The sequence below is a fragment of the Emys orbicularis genome, chromosome 8, assembly GCF_028017835.1.
Source record: "Emys orbicularis isolate rEmyOrb1 chromosome 8, rEmyOrb1.hap1, whole genome shotgun sequence".
Lineage (NCBI taxonomy): Eukaryota > Metazoa > Chordata > Testudines > Emydidae > Emys > Emys orbicularis.
The window spans coordinates 84,130,811-84,151,886 of NC_088690.1; the positions used below are offsets into that span (position 1 = coordinate 84,130,811).

Sequence of the window (21,076 nt, forward strand, 5' to 3'; positions counted from 1 at the left end):
CTCTCTGTTGCTTTTTACCGATCCAGACTAACACGGCTACCCCTCTGATACTTAACTAAAGGTTTATGAACTAAGAAAAAGAAATAAGCGTTATATGGAAGGTTAAAGCAGGTAAGTATACACACACAAATGAGATACAGTCATAGGTTCCAAAAGGTAATAGTGGTTCCTATAATATGTCTTTATGGGCTCCATATGTCCTTTAGGGCTAACCCAAGCCAAGCAGCTTGGGGATCCTTTGCATATGCTTAGAAATATTGCCTTCTCTGAATTCCAGGCAACATAGCAATAACAATTCCTCCTTGACAGGGATTTTTATTCCCTTCTGTTAGAGTTCAAAATGTGACGGGATGAGTTTTTGTGTTCATCCCCTCTTCATAGGTGTGGGGAAAACAATCAGCAAAGTCTTTTGTCCACAGATGTTCCACATTGGCTAGTCTGGTGTTTATGGGCCATCTTTTCGGGGGGACAGGAGATGATACCTTTTGTGATGAACTGGTATTTCACACTTGGTTACGCTTTTCTCCTGACTGCGGGAGTTTCCAGCTTCATAGCAAACACTTTTATAGTTGCAGAGCAAATTCTTAAATATTACCTTAAACATAGGATACAAATATTATAACAGATTAACACTTGCTGCAATTTACAAGCATTTCATAAAGTCTAAACACTAAGTTCTTAGAAACTTTACATCTATTTTAACAAAGCTAATACACAGGTGAGTCTGACTGGTTTCCAGCTATGCATTTGTCAGTCGTCAGTGAGGCCTACAGGCCTTAGCATAAGCTGGCACTTGGTCTGCCAGTGTCACAATAATAAGCTCTGAAAAATTATTGTTCCAACGGCATTATGGAGGGGACGGTATGATGGCCTATCTGCAACTGCCTACAATAGCCTATCTGCAACTGCTTGTAGCAAATATCTCCAATGGCCAGAGATGGGACACTGGATGGGGAGGGCTCTGAATTACTGGAACCATTCATAGGGGTGCACCAGCCAATGCCACCTTTTCCCTAGTCATGCCTCCCATACCATCAGCTGGGAGAGAGGACAGTGTTGAAGCAGCTACAATGGATCTGAACCACATGAGGGGAGTTCCCACGCAGAGACATTTTTCCAGGGACTGGGTATGCTGGGCTTTGGGCCACTGTGCACAGGTGGAACAGCACATAGTGGGCCAAAGCAGGGCCCAAGGTTGGAGCCACAGCACAGAAAACATTGACAATATTGCAGGCTGTTGTGTTAGATTTTGTTGTTTAATAAATGTTGTATCTAATTAAGTATTTTATACCACCCTGTACTTGGAAGGCTTTATCAGAGGATGTCCAGAGAATATTTATCTAGCATCACTTTTACTGTTTGGTTGTTACTTTCAGAGGATCTGTGTGCACATGAGCATATGTATGTATTGTGCTGGTGCCGGGTTTACAAAGGCTCCAGTGGCTCCATGGAGTCGGGCCCATGCTCAGAAGGGGCCCCAGCCTGCTCTGCTTGAACTGCGCCCTGAGACCCTACTGGCTCCCCCCGCCCACTACTTGCTCCTCTCGGCCTGCCTGCCGGCTGGCTGAGCATCCCTGTCTGCCCCCTGACCTCACCCCCTGCTCCTCTCTGCCCCCTGGTTGGACCCCAGTGCACCTCCAGCTCTGGGCAGTCTCTGCTTCCCACCACCTGTGGTGCCCCACCTGTCTCCCCAGAGCTGAGACGCCTGGAACTGGTGCAGAAGCCTGGCCTGTCTCAGCCGGGGGGGCGAAGGGGGGCAGAAAGACAATGTGGGGGAGCTTGACTGGGCCCATCCAGGCAAGTGCATCTTGAGGGAGCCTGGCTGGGGCAGGCCCTGGCCTGGCTGATCGCGCCACTCCCAAGGGGCCGAAGCGATTCCCGGCCCAAGGACCAGCCCTGGCTGCACTGCCGGCTCAGTCCGGCCAACAGTCGTCTCCCAGCAGGGCCGGTGAGTGCAGCTGGGAGGCAGGGTGGTCAGGAGTGGGTCTCTTGGGGGACTGGGAGGGAGGGGTGGGGCTGTGAAGGGGTGGGGAAGGTGTGTGTGTTGGGGCACTAGGGAGTGGGGGTTCTGTAGGGGGTGCTGGGCAGCTGTAGTGAGGCTGTGGGCAGGGGTGTGCAGGGTGCTGTGCATTTGTGGGTGGGTCTGGGGGGGGCACTGGGCATAGTGGGTCCAGGGGGCTCTGGCCATAGGGAATTGGGCATGGGCCTGCCCCTAATGGGAAGGGGCATGCTGGCAGCACAGGGCCGGGCAGGCCACTGTGTGTCTGGAAACTGCCAGTTTGTAAATAGTGCCCTCACATTGGGCAGAGTGGGGCTGCCCCTGCCATGCCATGTCCCATTGCCTCTGGCTGGCCCCTCACTCTGGGAACTGACCTCCCCGTGCCATGCTCCACTGCCTCCATGGGGGCCCACAAGTATGTTTGGCACCAGGCCCACAAAAGGTTAATCCGGCCCTGATTGCGCATGCCTATATCCTTGAAATTGTGCAGATGCAGTCTTCCACTCTTACTGCAAAAGGGGCTTTGGGACTGGATTTTGTTTTAGGGTTTCCATACTAAGGATAATTGACCTGCCCATTCCCTTGAAGAAGTTTGTTTCAAAGGCAAAGGTTTATGCTCAGTCTCTGGCAGGATCTCAAGTCCTGAGGTACTGAAGTGTAACCTAATAATTTAGGGCTCAGAAGAAGGATGGTGCTTAAATAACCTATCTGGTTTTGAACACTCTGGAACTGTTCATTATTAAAAGTTACACAAATCCAAGGAAATGCACTGAATTCTACACACCTAGAATTCTACAGTACCTAGAAACAGCTGAGCAATGCTTGCATATAAGAAACTTTTATAGAAAACAGTATCTTGTATGAGTACAATAGAGTCAGTGCTCTTCTTGTAAATAGTGGGAGTCGTATAATTATGTGCAGCCGTAAAGCTGTTTCCCATTATTGAAAAGCCATTTTTCTGAATGATGTCAGATCATCTCCTAGGACAGTAAAGGATCAACTATGACTAGAATATCACTTGGTGTGAACAGTTTAAGGACTCTGTTAATGTGCATATCCACATGTATGTCACTGGCTTTCTGTGACGCTTGCAACTTGGGGTCAGGAACTGACCCTACAGTCCTTACTCTGGCAAAACTCCAGCTGAAGTTGAGAGGGCTTGAGTGTAAGGTCTTTTGAATTGGGACTGTAAGGTTTGTAGGAGATAATTATTGCACCCAGTGAGCTCAGTTGCTAAGGAATCGCTAAATGTAACTAGAATTGGACTGTCCAGTATTGAGCGAGCCCACCCTTATTTAGTTTGTCCTGCCATCATAACAGGTACTGTCATGGGGCTTCCCCTCGAACTGCTGGATCACCTCAGTTTAGTAAGAGCTGGTGGGTTTATCATCCCTGGACAGCATGGTTAGAGCTGTTTCAGCAAAGCCAATGAGCTGTGTTGGTAGCAGATGTGTTACGCCTTGTTAATTTTCTTTGCCACAGGTGAGCTATGTGATGAGGTGATCAACCACTGTGTTCCCGAGCTAAATCCATGCAAACATGAGTCCAAATGTATCTCCCTTGACAGAGGATTCAGGTGAGTGTTTGTGTATCCTTGTCCTCACGTGTTGGGCCAACTTCATCTACTGACTACAGTGCAGTCACACTTGTGATGAGTTTGACCTAATGAGCCAAACTGAAAAGTAGTATGTGTGAGGTGGTGTACTTTAACTTATATTTTCTTCCAGCTCCTCAAAATTTGTTATTTTATTCCAAGAATAATTAGTGCGCTTCCAAAATCAAGCGAAGGACAGCAGTCACCCTTTCAAAAAACCTGCCAGTTCCCCTAGATTCCTCAGGGAACACAGGTTCTCTAAGTATTCCCTGTAGTAAATACAGTAAAAATGGAAAACACTGAGGTAATAAGCAGGGTTTTAAGGCCACTCTATGTGCAGGCTGACATATCAACATCACTTTTGCTATTCTCACATAGCAGGAGTCTTTTGTCCTCCCTTCTCCAAGGAGAGCAGGACTCACCACACTGAATGACCTCTACGTGAAGCATAGCATAGACTTCAACACATGGTGATTAATTCTGGCAATTAATCATGTAGTAATTGTAATGATGCTGTTGTGATTGAAAAAGCGATCACACACTGTAGTGTAGCTAACAAAAATGACAGTTAAAATTGGCTGTACCATATATTTTATTAATATTATGCTATTTAGGCACAGTCCTGACCAGATGGCAGAAATGAACTGAACATAAACAGATACATACCTATTTTCAACAGACTAGATATTCTTTTTCCCCTCCCTCACCTCCAAAAATTTAGGAAAAACTATGGCTAGCCCCTGAAAACTGGATGCCTGGATTAGATTTGCACTCCTTTCAATTTTAGGCATAGTAAGTCTTGTCTTTGGAATGTCGTTCCAGATGGATACGTACTGCATTTAGGAATGGGAAAATTGGAAAGAAGGTCATCTGACTGCAGAGTGTGGTGAACTATTCACACAGTCAGTGCACGCTGGTGTTTCCAGTACAGAAGATACATATATTCATGCATTCATAGATTCTGTGGGTCTTTGGTATTGGAAATGCTAGTGTGCACTGATAGGATGCATAGTTCATCACACTCTTCAGACATATGACCTTCTTTCCAATGTATGTTTCCAGTGCAGAGGATACGTGACAGTCTGCCCATGTTCAAAAAGCCCTCCCTTGCTTGAATGGATAAACATTGTCCAGCCAAACAACAAACAGTTTAGGAAACTGAAAATAAGTCTTCTCATTAGTAGAATGAGTTAGTACCATGTCGATATGCAGAGGGATCTGTCTGACACTCCCCAGTGACACGGAACTCCTATAACAAGGCTGACTTCATGCATTAAAAAATCCCATTGTAATTCTCTGCCACTCAGTCAATTTTTTAAAAATCGCATTTAAATCAAGAGGGAAAGGATGGTCTTGTGGACAAGGCTGGGAATCAGGGGATCTGGATTCTGTTCCCAGCTCTGCTATAGACTTCCTGAGGAACCTTGGGCAAGTCACTTCCTCTCTCTGCACCTCCTTTGCATAATGGGAGTGATACTGACCTACATCCCAGAGGTAAAGTAAAGCTTAATGTCTATAAAACATTTGGAGAATCCTGGATGGAAGGTGCTTGAGATGTGCCTAGTACTAATATTCATCATTGGCAAAGATGGGCTTCCAGAAGAAGGTAGCAAGAGTGAGAGCCTCTACTTACTATGCTACTCCTGAGGGCATTCTGTGCCAAAAAATTCAACATTCTGCGCACAAAAATTCAACATTCTGCGCACAATATTTCAAAATTCTGCAAATTTTATTTGTCAAATAAATGTGGAGGCTCCAGCATGGCATTGGGGAGCACAGGCCACTGGCTGCACAGAGGTGGGAGATCACTGTGCATCTTCCCCTCCCTCCCCCCCACCAGGACACTGACTCAACGGTGAGGCTGCACCCAACCCTGATACAGCGCAAGGTGCAATGGTAATGGGACTCTGAAAGGGGCTCCAGGTGAAGGTGGTTGGGGCTCAGCGGGGGGGTCTGAGTGTGGGGGGATAGAGGTCAGCAGGGGGGTCTGAGTGCGGGGGGCTCAGTGGGGGATCCAGATGCTGGGGAAGTGAGGCTCAGTGGGTTGGGGATCCAGATGCTGGGGGAGTGGGGCTCGGTGCAGTGGGGATCTGGGTGCGGGTGGCTCATTGGGGTGGTGCAGGGGGAGTGGGGCTCATCGGGGGGGTTCTAAGTGCTGGGGGGGGTGAGTCTTGGCAGGAGGGTCTGGGTCGGAGGGAGTCTGGATGCTTGGGGGTTAGACGGATGTGGGAGCAGCTCCCTGTACAGGGATCCTTCCCCCTGCAGCTGAGGAGCGATGGGTGCAGGAAGCAGGCAGAGAGGGGAGTTTGCAGAGCTTCCTGCAGCCGGAGGGAGAAATCTGGGGGTGGGTCTGACCCAGCCCCAGATGCTGTGCAGGGGAAGAGAAAGTCCCATTCTCCCCAGCCCATCCGGGACTAGCAACTGAGCCCGGCGCAGGGTAGGAGCCACCAGCTTGGGTCTTCCCCAGTCCTGCCTCCTGACCCACAGTGATTTACCTCTCTGCCAGCTGCCCTGGGCACCCAAAACATACTGCTCGGGAGGGTTGCGTGACTGCTTTTGTGGCTTCCCTTTGCTTCCCTACCAGAAAGTAAGTGGCACAGAATTCCCCCAGGAGTACTGTGCTGTTAATAGGCTAAGTCACACCAAAGGTTCAAAAATAGAGCTCAACTGTGGGAGTTATGGGAAAACATCCCACACTATAACATGAGAAAGAGTGAGGAGGTGGGGAGATTTCAAGAAAGCTTATAGGGAAGCTGAAGCCAGCTTGCATGCCCAGGCAAAGCTCACAACATAGCCACCTTAGTCCCTTCCTGGTTGCGCTTTGATTTTGCCATTAGGATTGGGGAGATCTGAAAGAAAATGGAGAGGCCACAGAGTAGGGCATTTGCCCAATCCAAACTGGAGCAGGGGAAGGAGGTATATATGCTGCAGTAGCAATCTTGGCTTCACTGTTATCAGTGTCTAACTTACCATGTGTTGTGGGAAGGGGCTGTGTCCTGTGAAGCACCTAACATGCTTCTGCTTACTAAAAAATAATAAATTAGGCTCATGAATTTCAGGACAGTTAAAGGGAGTCAGAGCAAAATTGTCAGGTAGCCACACTACAAACATATGTTCCTATAGCACTGGGGCTTTCAGACAGCTGATCGCACACTATTCTCTGCTAACCAGACATCCCATGTAGGGTCATGTGGCTTGTTGACAGGTGAAGGACTTCGGGAAAGAGCCTCTTCCAACTCCTGAGGGCAAGGAAACTGTTAAATGATTTAAGACAGTTCCTGAAGTAACCTCCTCTGAGTGGTACAGTGATACCTGCAACTACCTGACATTGCTTCAGACATCCTCGTTCAGCTAATCCATTATTTGACTAATCTATTAGTTGCAGCATGTTACAAGGCAGAGGTAGCATGTCATTTCCTCTGCATGGTTCAAAGTTCTCTAACAGGTTCCAGAACTGAACATTCATAAATTAACTCAAAGTGCTCGGTGTCATTAGAGATTTGAGAGGATGAGACAGCCTCAGACCCAACTTGCTGCACCATTCCTAGGCATGCTCTCAGAACTATCCACCATGGAGGAATAACCCCACCCGTCATTAATCCCCAGCATGGATGTAGATAACACACACCTTTTTTAGTTCACTCTTTTGCAGAGCAGTGACATTGTAGAAATTGTAAGTTCTTTAGTGCAGGGATTGTTTCTTTATGATGTATGCCACATACAGTGGGGTCCTGACCCTCATCCAGGACCCTTAGGTACTGCTGTAAGAACAATAGTAATGAAATAATAATGTAAAAACCTCCCAAACTGTATGTTTAGTTCCTCTATTTATTCAAAGACCAGGTACCTAACAGACAGTGGTGAAGCAGGTTTCTCCACCACTTTGCATTACTAGTGGCCCCTCCACATCGGGGTGTGGGCCGTGTCTAGGGTAGAGAATAGTTTAGCTCCTTTGCCCAACCAGTCCTTGGCCTTTAGCCAGAATGACAGTTCTGGTTTTTAGTTTTATATGGACCCTCTGCCCCTTCACAAATAGACTGAGACCACTTAGTGATTTCACATGAAGCAGCTTTCTGGTTGTGATAATGTTTGCTCGCTATTGTCCTGGGGCCAAATTCAAACCAGCAATTTAGTGATGGAGAGCTCCTTATCCTTTTACCAGTCTATTCAGCAGTCCACGTCTCTGGCATGTATTAGATACCCCTGTGGTCATGGCATGTATTTAATATGAGGTACTGCAGTGCAGCCTACAGAATGACACTGGCTCAAGCAGCACGTCTCCCATGAATCTCACTGGGAAGGTGTCCTGGTACTTAGTGAGGGGAGAGCACTCCAGAACAGATATTTGTCAGCAGAGAAGGCCCAAGTAAACTATTCATAAGTAACTAAGTGACTTAGGAGCCTAAGTCCTATTGACTTTGGTTCCTAGGTGCTCATGTCATTTTTGAAAATGGAACTTAGGTTCCAAGTCCTAAGTCGTTTTAGTGCTTTTGAAAATTTTACCCCTTGCCTCCAGGTTGTTCTACGCAACAGCCAGCTGTTCCAGCCCCACTCATCAGCTGATTCACTGGGATAATAGGCACCTAATGGTCCCTGGGGTATATTGGCCTTTTACTAAGGCTTGAGTACTAAAATGTATGTTCTGAATTCTCTGCTGCCTTTTACTTGTATAGTCCCTTTCACCTGTGCAAAGTGGTTGAAGGAAAGGGGTTATGAGTTTCCATTCCAGCCTGGCAAGGCATTGGAGAGTCAGACCCTAAGGGTATGTCTCCACTGCAGCTGGGAACGAACCTCCCAGCCTGGGTAGATAGACTCAGAGGGGCTCAAGCATTGCAGCTTGGGCTGGAGCTGGGCTCTTACGCCCACCCAACCCCTAGGCTTGAGAGCCTGAGCTCCAGCCCAAGCTGCAGTGTCCACACAGCTCCTTTTAGCATGCTAGCTTGAACCCCTCTAGCACGAGGCTGTCTGTCCAGGCTGGGAGGCTTACTCCCAGCTGCAGTGGAGATATATTCTAAGAGGCAGGCAATGCAAACCATGATATCTCTAGTACTTGAGGCAAGAGGCTCCTAAGCACTCATGTTGCCATGTTCTGTGATAGTTCTAACTTAGGAGCGTGTTGCGCTGAGGGATACTGCGGACTGCTTTGATCACAAACCTTTTTGAGGCAGGATGCGAACAAGCCCTTCAAATTCTCTGTCAGGATGGGTTAATCAGAAGTCCCCCACTTAAGACAAAAGGGGGTTGTGAACTCACCCAGGTGCAGGCAGAGGGGTTTTGCTTATATTGTTAGTGAGGTGGGTTTGTGAGGGAGGGGGTGAGAGAGAGGGAAGGCACAATACACACAAACAGAGAGGGGAGAAAAAAGCAAAAGATGGTATGACTGGAACAAACTAGAGAGAGTGAGCTTTTGAGTCTGGTGTTAGCTAAAGAGGCTGGGGGCTGTAAGCTAAGAAACTGCTCCTTTTGTTCTTGGTTCCTCTTGTGTTCAGAGAAGCAGGACTTTGTACATGCCTTGTAAACAAACAACTGGAATGTTCCCAGGGGCCTGAAATTTGACTAGCTGCTCAGGTTGAAAGGGGGCATCAAGTGCTTGATGGGGTAGCTCCAAATTATCCAGCCTAGAGGTGACAACGTTTAAAAAAAAACAAAAACAAAAAAAACCTGTACAATAACAGAAATTTCAGATCAGAAAAGAATTCTGTGTTTCTAAAGGGCATGGCCAAATCTCAGCTTAGGAAGCAAACTGACATGTTTGTATGTGCTTTTGGCTGCACTCAGTTCTTTGCTGTTTTTTCCTTTTTTTTTTTTTTTTTTTTTGGAGCTAGAATTGCAGGTGGCTTTCTTCACTTCTAGCCTCCAGATCTTTATTGTGCTGTGATTATTAAAAGGCCAGCTTTCTGTATCCCAGACCAAAAAATTAGCTAATGCAATGAAATGCCTTTAAAAAATAACTTCAGGGAAGAAGCATGTTTTTCCACTCACTGTGGCTCTGTTAGAGCACAATATAAATATGCTTTATTATTCCGAAGCATGGAATTACTACCTGACAACATGGAACACTGATTTAATGCAGCCCTGCAGAGAAAAGTGGTGGTTCCATCATTACCGGGATGGCCAATACACATCATAAAAGTGATACATTGCAGCTTTGAATAAGAAACTGCACATCATTCATTATTACATCACTTTACATTAGGACAACAGGGATCAATAAAAAACAACAGGATTAAATGCTGCATTTCCCCCCACAAAGTCTTTAGATGGACGTTATTTGTTTGCAGGTGTGACAGAAACGTTGCTGAAAAACTTTGCTCAGCTCTTACAGAGTTTGGGGAAGGAATGGTCTTGGGTTTTATTTTATTATCTCCAACACTATGTTATTCACGCTGTTCCTATAGCCACCAAGATGTATTGCATGCCATTAGGACATCAAGAGGTGGAATGTCAACTAAAGAATGCCTACATATGGCCGTTACTGGGACCCCTACCACACTGAGGGTGGAGAAGGAAATTGGTGGATCTGCACAGCATCAGATCTTCGAATCTCAACCACCCCATGCCCTACCCCTTTCTGGTCCCTGAGGGCTGCCACAATTGCAGAATCTAAGTTATTAGATTCTGTTCTAGTAGCTACTTTTTCAGTCACTCACATTGCTTTCTCAGATAAGATTATTTTGGTTTTAGACTGATGTGTGTCATTTTACCCAGCTGCAGCATAGTGCTAGGTGTGTTACAGATGGCTATAGAAGGCTAGATACTATGGTGCTGGCTGCTTTACCAACCACATCTATGGATAAAATGTGCCATGTAAGAGTAGGGTTACCATATCTATTAAATAAAAAAAGAGGACCCTCCACGGGCCCTGGCCCCGCCCATTTCCCCACCCCAGCCCCGCCCCAACTCCGCCCCTTCCCCGCCCTAACTCCGCCCCCTCCTCCCTCCCACTCCCAGCCACGGGGAAAGGGCTGCCGGAGCGCTACCAGCTTCACGGTTTGCCGGGCAGCCCCCAGACCCTGCGCCCCCAGCCGGCGCTTGCCCAGCGCAGCTGGAGCCCGGGAGGGGAAGCGCCCAGCCGGGGGCACAGGGTCTGGAGGCTGCCCGGCAAACCGTGAAGCCGGTAGCGCTTGGGCTTCGGGCAGCCCCCATGCCTCCGGATCCTGCGCCCCCAGCCGGGCACTTCCCCTCCCGGGCTCCGGCGGCATGGGGGCTGCCCGAAGCCGGTAGCGCTCGGGCAGCCCGGCTCTGTTTAAGAGCCGGGCTGCCTGAGCGCTACCGGCTTCGGGCAGCCCCCATGCCCGGCTCTTAAACAGAGCCGAAGAGTCAGGGGAGGAGCAGAGCCGCGGAGGCTCTGCTCCTCCGCTGACTCTTCGGCTCTGTTTAAGAGCCGGGCTGCCCGAGCGCTACCGGCTTCGGGCAGCCCCCGTGCCTCCGGACCCTGCGCCGCCGGAGCCCGGGCGGGGAAGTGCCCGCCCGGCGGCGCAGGGTCCAGAGGCAAGGGGGCTGCCTGAATCCCATAGCGCTTGGGCAGCTCGGCTCTTAAACAGAGCTGAAGAGTCGGGGAGGAGCAGAGCAGCCGCGGCTGGAGGCTCTGCTCCTCCGCTGACTCTTCGGCTCTGTTTAAGAGCCGGGCTGCCCGAGCGCTACTGGCTTCGGGCAGCCCCCGTGCCTCCGGACCCTGCGCCGCCGGCCAGGCACTTCTCCTACCCGGCTCCAGCTGCTCTGCTCCGGCGGCTCGGGGTCCGGAGGCAAGGGGGGCTGCCCGAAGCCGGTAGCGCTGGCTCGGGCAGCTCGGCTCTTAAAGTCTGAGAGGGGAGGAGCGGAGCAGCTCAGCTGGAGCCCGGGAAGGGAAGTGCCTGGCCGGCGGCTCGGAGTCCGGAGGCAGGGGGGGCTGCCCGAAGCTGGTAGCGCTGGCTCGAGCAGCTCGGCTCTGAAAGTCTGAGAGGGGAGGAGCGGAGCAGAGCAGCCGCGGGAGAGGAAGTGCCCGGCCGGCATTTTCCCGGACATGTTTGGCTTTTCGGCAGTTCCCCCCGGACGGGGGTTTGATTGCCGAAAAGCCGGACATGTCCGGGAAAAACCGGACGTATGGTAACCCTATGTAAGAGTCAATATTATTAATACTTACAAATGCCTAAAAGAGAGAGAATCTTCATATATAGGAGTGTCACAGGGTGCTCCACTCACTGCTGGAGCACCTCCTTCTGGCCGTGTCTGAGGATTAGCACTGCCAGGCTGGTGCCCCTTCCTGTGGTTGCACTCTGTCACACTCGCTGTGTCTCACTCTCTTGGGACTCAACTGTTCCCGCTTCATGGCTTGGCCCTCTGGCCAGGTCACTGTAGTTTCCCCTTCCTGGGGCGGGGAGAGGGGTTGTGTTCTCAAAGTTTCTTGGGACCCACTGCCCCAGGCCATCTTCTCTTTCACTGCCCCTTAACAGCGCCACTGCCCAGTGGCTGGTAGGGGAACCCAGGCCTGCCCTCTACACTGGATTCCCGCCCAGGGACCCTACAACAAGCAGTCGAGGGCTGCACAGTCCAGAACCATACTACTGTATCGTTGGGCTACTTCCTACCTTGCCTTCTCTCACCCTGACAGTGACTGCCACCTCTCTCTGTGTAGCCCCTTCTACTCTCAGCTACTGGGCTTTATGTAGGACCCTCCTGTTCCTGGCCAGCTGCACTTCCTCTTTAATTAACGCTTGTTACTCCCTGGCTCCTCCTTCAGGTGGCTCACCTAGCCACCTTAACCCCTTCAGGCCTTGTGTGGGGTGGACACCCCGTCACAAATGGCCACTCCTGCAAAGTGTCGAGTGCCCTCAACTCCTATTGCCCTCAATGGGAACTGACGGTGCTTGGCACTGTGTCAGAGTGGGCCCATAATTCCCTGATAGGCAAACACCAAGTGATAATTAATCACATACAAGTTCTCATTAAGGAACAAATCCAAAACCCAGCACCCAGTAATTGTCCAGGGAGTGGAGAAATCCTTCTTTTACCATCCTTCCCCTCCCCCCCCCCCCGGATTATGGAGTCTCTCTGCAGAGATTTCAGCCTAATATCTGAAGTAACATCTTATAATGAACTTGGCCCTCCGAACCCCTCTGGGGCATGGGAGAACAGGACAGGAATATCTGCATAGCAGTGGATCCTCAGGTGCCACCTCCCTTGGCTTGCCTATGCCTCAATCCTTCCTGCCCCTGCATATGTCCCCACAGAACTCACGTGGGTCAGGGCTTTATGCCGCATGGAATACATGCCCCTACAGAGCCTACCTCTATCCATCTTTTTTACTGCCCATCCCCAGTGGAGCTGCACCCATTCCAAGGGTGCTTGCAGCTAGGAAAGGAGGTTACTTTTGCCCTTAAGAGTGTGAAAGCTGTGATCATAGCCACTCCAAGTGGGGTAATCCAGAATTCAGGGAGATACAGACCTGTGTGTTGTAAAATACACATGCACGTTGGGAGATAATTGGGGCTCCCCCTTTGTTTTGGTTTAAGTGATATGCTTATTATTTTCCAGCTGTGGAATAAAATCCAGCTGGGAGAAGTGAAATGGTTTATGGACTAAAATGCCTTCAAGCCAGACTAAAATTTAGTGTCTACAGGCTAGAAAGAGTCAGCTCAACTTTCCAAAAAGATCTGCTCCTGGCCTGAGACCTTGGATGCCAAATTTCAGCCTAGAGCACATTTTTATGGTCAAGTTATAAACCTCTGAAAATAGGGTTTATAATGGAAATGCTGACACAACCTTAACACAACGAACTTAACAACTGTAATAAAAAATAATAATAAAAAAGCCAATGCTTGCAGTTTTGGTTGCATCCCATATCATTTCATCCTAGGAGCGAGTTGCCACCTAATGGCAGGAAAGTGGCATTGCATCAGTATTTCAGCAGGGATGTGATTTGGGAACATTCAGTTGTTACTGCTCTCATAGAGTATCTGCCGTGAAAAAGCAAACAGGTGGTGGACTAAAAACTGATGATCACCGCCTTTAAATTTGCTTTTGCCTTTCAAAGTCATTTACATGACTTCGTTTATGATTTGTGTGCACATTCTCTTTTGTCTAAAGGCTGAAGACCTCTCTGTCCCTAGTGGCTGCTATAAATGAAGCTCAAATCAGAGAGAAATGATCAGGATCCTCTTTTCCCATTCTTGCATGGACTGTACTACCTCTGCAATGTGTCTGGCCTCCATTGCCCAGGATCTCCCAGGCTGGCTTCCAAAATGACTCTCCTGTATGCCACCTCTGTGCTCGGCATTCCTGCTGGGACTCAGACAGCTGAGTAGATGCTGTTAAAAGTAGAAAGTAGAGTCCTTCTAAATGTTGAGTCAGTAACATGTCAAACACTTTTATAAGCTTAGCCAAGTGAACTTAGTTATCTCATATATCAAAAGAAAGCTCATACATGACCATGCAGTGCCACTCTTTAGCAGACTTGGAAAAGAGAAATTATATGGTATAGTATTTGCTTTGATGGCCTAAGATGTGTAGCACCAGCAGTCAAAGGAGCTCAAGCAGTTCTTAAAGTTAATGTTTAGCTCTCTGTTTGACTGTTCTAAGAGTGTTATCTCTGCCATTCTTACATCATGAACCATATACCTTGATCAAATCGGACATTGACCAGTGTGTGTGTGTTATCATGATGGATGCTAGAGATGCAGCCTACTGATGATGATCTTCCTTGTGTTTCAGATGCGAGTGCCTACCTGGCTACAGTGACAAACACTGTGAAACTGACGATGATGATTGTGCGAGCCACAAATGTCGCCATGGTGCAGTTTGCGTAGATGCAGTCAATGGCTACACCTGTGTCTGCCCCCAAGGGTTCAGGTAAGCAGAGAGTTGTGCTCATCATTCAGACTGTGTGTACTCTCTGCATAATATCTGGTCTCTTCCTACAATTGCTCAAACTAGCCTCCAGATGTGGTACTTATCCATAATTTACTGTGTGAACTGATGGCTCAGTGCTCTTAATCTTGCAGATGGGCTGGGGCCAGATACTCAAGTATTCTCTCCTTACTTTGAAAATAGAAAAGATCTCAGGGCCCGGCATCTTGTCCAATACTCTGTTAGTATGTGAGCGACCTAAGTTTCAGTGCTGGGCCAGCAGCAATGAGGAGAGCTTGGAGGGGTAGGAGAGGAGCTGTCCACTCAGCCCGTAGATGAGACTGCTTTGTATCACTCTGCAGCGACCCCTGTGTCTGACAGAGGCACAGCAGTGCTGTCAGCTAAGAGGAATCGCATCAAGCCCAACTTGCCACCAAGATGTGGGCTATGGAAGTGGGGCAAAGTGGCAGAGAAGCTGAAAAAAGTGTACATGAGGATGAAATGTCACTCTGAGTTGGTGGCTCTCCACACTGTGGCGTACTAGAGCAGATAAAGGGTTGTGCTTACACATCCAGTGAGAGAGCTAGCTTTCCTGTTGTCACTTGCTCTAACTGCTGTAGCCCTCCTACATTATCCAGCCTTTCTAGGAAAGGGGATGATAGAAATAAGCTTACTGTGCTGGAAATCTGCAAACACCTAAGCGGGCGGGAGGGGTAAACACACTTACTAGGAATTCTGTACTTTACCCCAATGAACAGGGGAAAACTGAAGACCTGCTTGTGAGGGTAATGCCTGTAGCCTTCATTTAAAACAAAAACCAAAAACAATCCTTTGGCTTTTCAGTATACAGACTCTTATAGTGGCCCAAGTCATTCTGTTCCATTCCCATTTTAGAAGGTTCTGTAAACCGTCCATAAAATTCATATTGAGAAAAAGCTCGGCATATAAAATCTTAACCGAGGAGTGATTTCTTTTCTACATCTCATCTTGCTTATGTCTGTGGAACTCCATAGACTCCTGATTCTCGCTGGTGACAGTGAGATCAAATCAGGTCCATATACACTCTGTGCATGTGTCTAGCACTAGAGATATGGCTCTTCACATACCCTATAAAGACTTATTCCCTACCCAAAGAATTTGCAATGTAAGGAGTCAATTCTGCAGACACCTGGTAGCCAGCACCGCACTTAATACTGTGAGCTGTCCCTTTGAAATCAGTGGAACAGTGCACATTAGTAATTACTGCACCAGGAAGTGGGTAGGATCAGTAGGATTGTAGGATCAGTTCTAGATTAAGTCAAGACAACAGAAAGTGATTATAAGGCAGGGAAAGAGGAGAGTGAAGTTGTCACTTGCATGATTAGTGTGCATGCTTTGAAGACAACTCCATGTACTTTTTTTATTATATCTGTGAGTGGTTTAATAGCCACACACAAAACACTTGTGCTTGCTGACACACACATGCACAGAGCAGGTGGGTGAAATACTTAAAACAGAACAGAAAATTTCAGGGATTTCACTTGATCCTGTTGTTGTAAAATTTTCCTGTGAAAACTGGATCATTCTCCCAGTGGTGTGCTGAGTTTTACAGTTTTCCATGTTCTGTTACCAAATAAGTTGTTTGTGAAACTTCACATGTTTGTAGAAATGTCTCTTCTGTTACACAGAGCTGTAATAAGACCTCATGAGATCCTGGCTCCATGTCCTGCACACACCCCACTAGAGAACATGCAAGTTCCATCAGAGAAACAACTGGGATGTTAGGTCAAGTGGAGGTCTAGACTTTTCAGCTGAGATATGTATACCCACAGCAGATCCAGCCCTCAAAAGATAAGGTTCTGAATGTTCTGTGTCTGTTGGTGGATGAACTCTGCACAAGTCAGCCTGTGCATTTCAAGTCTCCAACTCTGACAGCTGCCGATATATCAGACTTCTGGAAATCTTGCTGTCTGTCAAAGATGAGAGTGCTTCTCCAAACGGATTCACTAATCAGTGCCTGAGGTTAGATGCTGGCTTCCTTCCAACTGAATCTTTTCTGTATTTGAAACAAACAGAGAGAGAGAAATACCTGAAAAGATCAGCTTGGACAAAACAAAAATTGCATGAGCATTTATAAACCCTATTCTGTGCATAGCAGTTTTTTTATTTTTCTGTTTCATCCTTATTCTTTTTTTTCTCAACAAGTATTTTTGTTGCAAATCAGTCAGCCTCCTATTGAACTGACATTGATATTTACAGCAAAGTAAGCATGCAATTTCACAGGACCAAATCTTACAAATATAAGAGAAACCCCTGAATTTCTTAGGCAAACCTTTTCCATCATGTTCCATTCCCAGCTTAAATCCCCTGGTGACCACATCAATACTTGGGCTAGAGAGGGTACGAGGTAGACTTTTTTTGGTAGAATTTTAATCACTAAATAGCCTTGCTATTTGTTAGCATATTCAAGGATTTGGATTGCAGACTCATGCACCTCTACGCTGCCTATTCAAATCCAGCTCAAGCTAGTTATCAGATGGTGGTAACTCTAGGAGACCCCAGCTAGAGTGATGATCAGTTCTGTATTTTAAGGAATGTCTCTCAGTTGGTGCTCAAGAGGGAAGTACTAACAAGCATTTAAGAGTGTGTCTTCAAGAAATCACACTAAGGATCATATACTGAATAGAGTTGGTTGGAAATTCTATGATAGAACATTTTCCTATCTATATGTAAATGAATCAAAAATGAAATGTTTCATGGAGATATTTCAATTTTGACCCAGTTGCAACGGAACCCAGGCAGAGTTCTGATGGAAACCTCTCTGATTTCCTACAAGTTCACCTGCCTTGCTCCTTGGCAGCCTGGGCTTTCAGGCTTCCAGCTGTTTGGCAGTCCACGAGCCTGAGAAGCCCAGCTCCTAAGCACCCAGGCTCCTCTGCAGTTCACCTGGTGGTCTGCCACAAAGTGGGGCTTCCAGGATCCCAGGTCCTCCACAGCTCATCAGGTGGACTGCCCCTGAGCTGGGGACCCCAGAGTGCCCAGGATCCATAGCTCTAGAACAACCCGCTATGCAGACTGCCCCCGAGCTGAGGCTACCTTCCCTTTTGTGGAGAATTTCAAAACTTTGGCTGTTGTTCCAAATCAGAATGAAACCGGATTTCCAAATATCAAAAGCCACCATGAAATGGCTTTACCGTTTTCTGCACAGCTCTAATGATTAGCCCTGATACAGCACTTTTCAGCCATAGGATGAAGTGGGTAGGCAGTATTAGCCTCATTTTACAGAGGAGGAAATGACACAGAGAGCTTAAGGGAATTCCTTACGGTCACATTGCAAATGAATAACCAGAACCCAAATCTCCTGCTCTTCAGTCCATTGCCCTTGACAACACCACCACCCTCAAACTTTGATTCCAAATTCCTATGATTCCGTGCAGTGAATAAATCACTGTGAGGAAGGTCTCTTTTAGAAATCAGCTTCTGATATTTTTCATATAGTTCTTATAAATTGCCTTGAAATGTAGATGCGAGCTCTACTGCCACTTGTGTGAAATGAGTTTGGTGGTTTCAGTTCAGATCCTAGTGGTATCCACATCACCATATCACTGGCACAACGATCACTGACTGACTCGCATCCCAGTAGTCTCAGAAGAGGCTTACGGGCTGAAAGGGCGGTGGAGACTGAATTTGCCTTAAGCTCTTGGAGTTAGTCCACTCTCACTGCCCATCCAGAACAGTATCTGATCTTTTTCATAGTGAGCATTAAAATTCTGCTAACAAAAACTATCTGCTCATTATTCTTTTCATGCCTCTGGCCTTTTGTAGTTTCAAAGCACACAGCTCTGAATGGGAGTGTGACTTTTTTTTGTTAAGATTGTAATTGCAAACATGTTGAGGGACAGAGTTCAGATCTGTGATGTGCAGGCATGTAAAATCACCTCCTGTGCATTTGCAAGATGTGCAGTGATATATGCCACAGGCATCAAACTACTAAGGGGATAGGATAACTTTGCAAATGTTTAAATACTGACAGAGGGAGAGAAGGTTTAAGGTGGCCTAGGAAAGATAACTAAGGAAGTATGAGATGAAACTGAGCACAGACATGTTTGGCTAAATATCAGAAAGAATTTCAGTGAATGTACAGAATATTCTCCCAATAGTTGTGTCTATACTATTGTAATAAATGCATGGCTCCCTAGCAGCTTTGTGATTATGACTGTGCTGTACATCATGGTCACATGGACAGCACAGTAATCGTGGGGTTAAAACCCATATTCCTCTGCTGAGGAAGCATATTTGAACAAGGGACAATCACCATTAGCTATAGCAGTCTAGGGCCTCAGCTGTAGAGTTAAGCATCTCTGATTCCATCCAGTAGGGATTAGTAGTGTGCATTCACACCAGTCATTTCATTATGGTGTGAGCTAGTAATTGCTAATTTATAGTTGCTCTATATGCAGTACTTCAAGATAGCTTATTACTTAGTGTGATTTTCAAATACTTGATATGCTTTTCTTCCTGAAATGTTTTCTGTGTGTCTTCTGTCCATAGTATGATTTGTTTACCCTGTGGACGAACTCTGTTTCTACAATTCATGAAACCCTGTTGGGCAAAATCTGACTTGTCAAATGTTCCCTTTAGCAATCCATGGAACAGCAGTGTTGTTCTGATAAATGTTGCTTCAGAGGGGAAACATATATTAACTCTGCTGAGTTTTACATAAACCATGTTGGTGTTTTTCTCCATTGTGTGGCTGTTTCAGAGCTCCCCCTTGTGATATTTCACTGCAGGAAATTCAACAGTGATTATTCAAATAAACAAGGATTATACAGCCCCGTAGACTCCTGCCCTCCTTAGACTCAGGCAGCTTGGACAAGAAGGGCCAGACTTTGACTTCCGATCATTGGGTATACAAAAAGCCCCTGACAAACACTTGTGTGTAGTGTAACTTTTTGATGCTAGTAGCTGAACAGCTACAGCTCACTGAGACAGCCAATAAATGGGATGTGATTGCAGGGAGTAAATTACCCAGTGATTCATGTGGAGATCTGGGCATTAGAATTCTTTAGAAATCTTTGAGTGAGACACTGACCACAGGCAAAATAGCTTCCTGTAGCACTTCCTCTTTGTTAGTGGAGGCTGGTATAGGCCAGGTGATTTTCCTAAATTCACATGAAAATATACAGGCTTAGTGTTCTTCTACCTGAATTATTTCTCTCAGACAAAACAGAACAGCTGACACTAGGCTAGACAAGGACTACGTGCTGAGATACTAGTACAACCATTAATGTGTGGGACAGCCTAAGACATTTAAAGAGTCTGTTATAGCTGACAGTAGGACAGCAGTGGTAGCTTCCCACTGAATTGGCCCTGGTTCCAGGTTCACTTCCAACTGCCCTGTTAGAGCATTCACCAGCCAATCACAAGAGTCCTGATTTGAGACGACAGTCTGACACGTAATGAAACCAGGAGACTGCCCTAACTGGACATGTTCCATTGTTGTATGCAGTGTTAATGTAGCCGTGTCAGTCCCAGGATAGTAGAGAGACAAGGTGGGTGAGGTCATATCGAACTTGTATTTAGTTGTGACACTCTGAGTACTATTCCCAGAGCTGAAGCAAAGCTCTGTGTAGCTCGAAAGCTTATCTCTCTCAGGCCTGGTCTACACTACGTGTTTAGGTCGACTTTAGCAGTGTTAAGTCGAATTAAGCCTGGACACGTTCACACGACGAAGCCCTTTCTTTCGACTTAAAGGGCCCTTTAAACCGGTTTCTTTACTCCACCTCTGACGAGGGGATTAGCGATAAAATCGGCCTTAGGGGGTCAGAATTGGGGTAGTGTGGACGGAATTCGACGTTATTGGCCTCCGGGAGCTATCCCACAGTGCTTCATTGTGACCGCTCTGGACAGCATTCTCAACTCAGATGCACTGGCCAGGTAGACAGGAAAAGCCCCGCGAACGTTTGAATTTCATTTCCTGTTTGCTCAGCGTGGAGAGCACAGGTGATCACGCAGAGCTCATCAGCACAGGTAACCGTGATGGAGTCCCAGGATCGCAAAAGAGCTCCAGCATGGACAGAACGGGAGGTACGGGATCTGCTCGCCATATGGGGAGATGAATCAGTGCTAGCTGAACTCCGAAGCAGTAAACGAAATGGCAAAATATTAGAAAAGGTCTCCAAGGCCATGAAGGACAGAGGCCATAACAGGGACGCACAGCAGTGCCGCGTGAAAATTAAGGAGCTAAGGCAAGCCTACCACAAAGCCAGAGAAGCAAACGGAAGGTCCGGGGCAGAGCCGCAAACATGCCGCTTCTACGCGGAGCTGCATGCCATTCTAGGGGGTGCAGCCACCACTATCCCAACCGTGTGCTATGACTCCCTCACTGGAGAAACACACAGGGAAGCGGGTTCGGGGTACGAGGAAGATGAGGATGATGATGAAGACAATGAAGATAGCTCACAGCAGCAAGGAAGGGGAGAAACCGGTTTCCCCAACAGCCAGGATATGTTTATCACCCTGGACCTGGAACCAGTAACCCCCGAACTCACCCAAGGCATGCTCCCATCCCCTGAGGGCACACAGGGGACCTCTGGTGAGTGTACCTTTGTAAATATTACACATGGTTTAAAAGCAAGCGTGTTTAATGATTAATGATTAATTTGCCCTGGCAATCGCGG

General features: G+C 47.3%; 1 protein-coding gene across 1 annotated transcript in view; it reads left to right on the plus strand.

The window, feature by feature from the left end:
• SLIT3 (slit guidance ligand 3) overlaps nucleotides 1-21,076 on the plus strand; it is a 798,116-nt gene that overhangs the window by 712,869 nt on the left and 64,171 nt on the right. Inside the window, exons 29-30 of the mRNA XM_065410175.1 lie at nucleotides 3,482-3,575; nucleotides 14,283-14,420. Of these exons, the coding sequence (XP_065266247.1) occupies nucleotides 3,482-3,575; nucleotides 14,283-14,420 (232 nt within the window). The remainder of the gene's footprint in view (nucleotides 1-3,481; nucleotides 3,576-14,282; nucleotides 14,421-21,076) is intronic.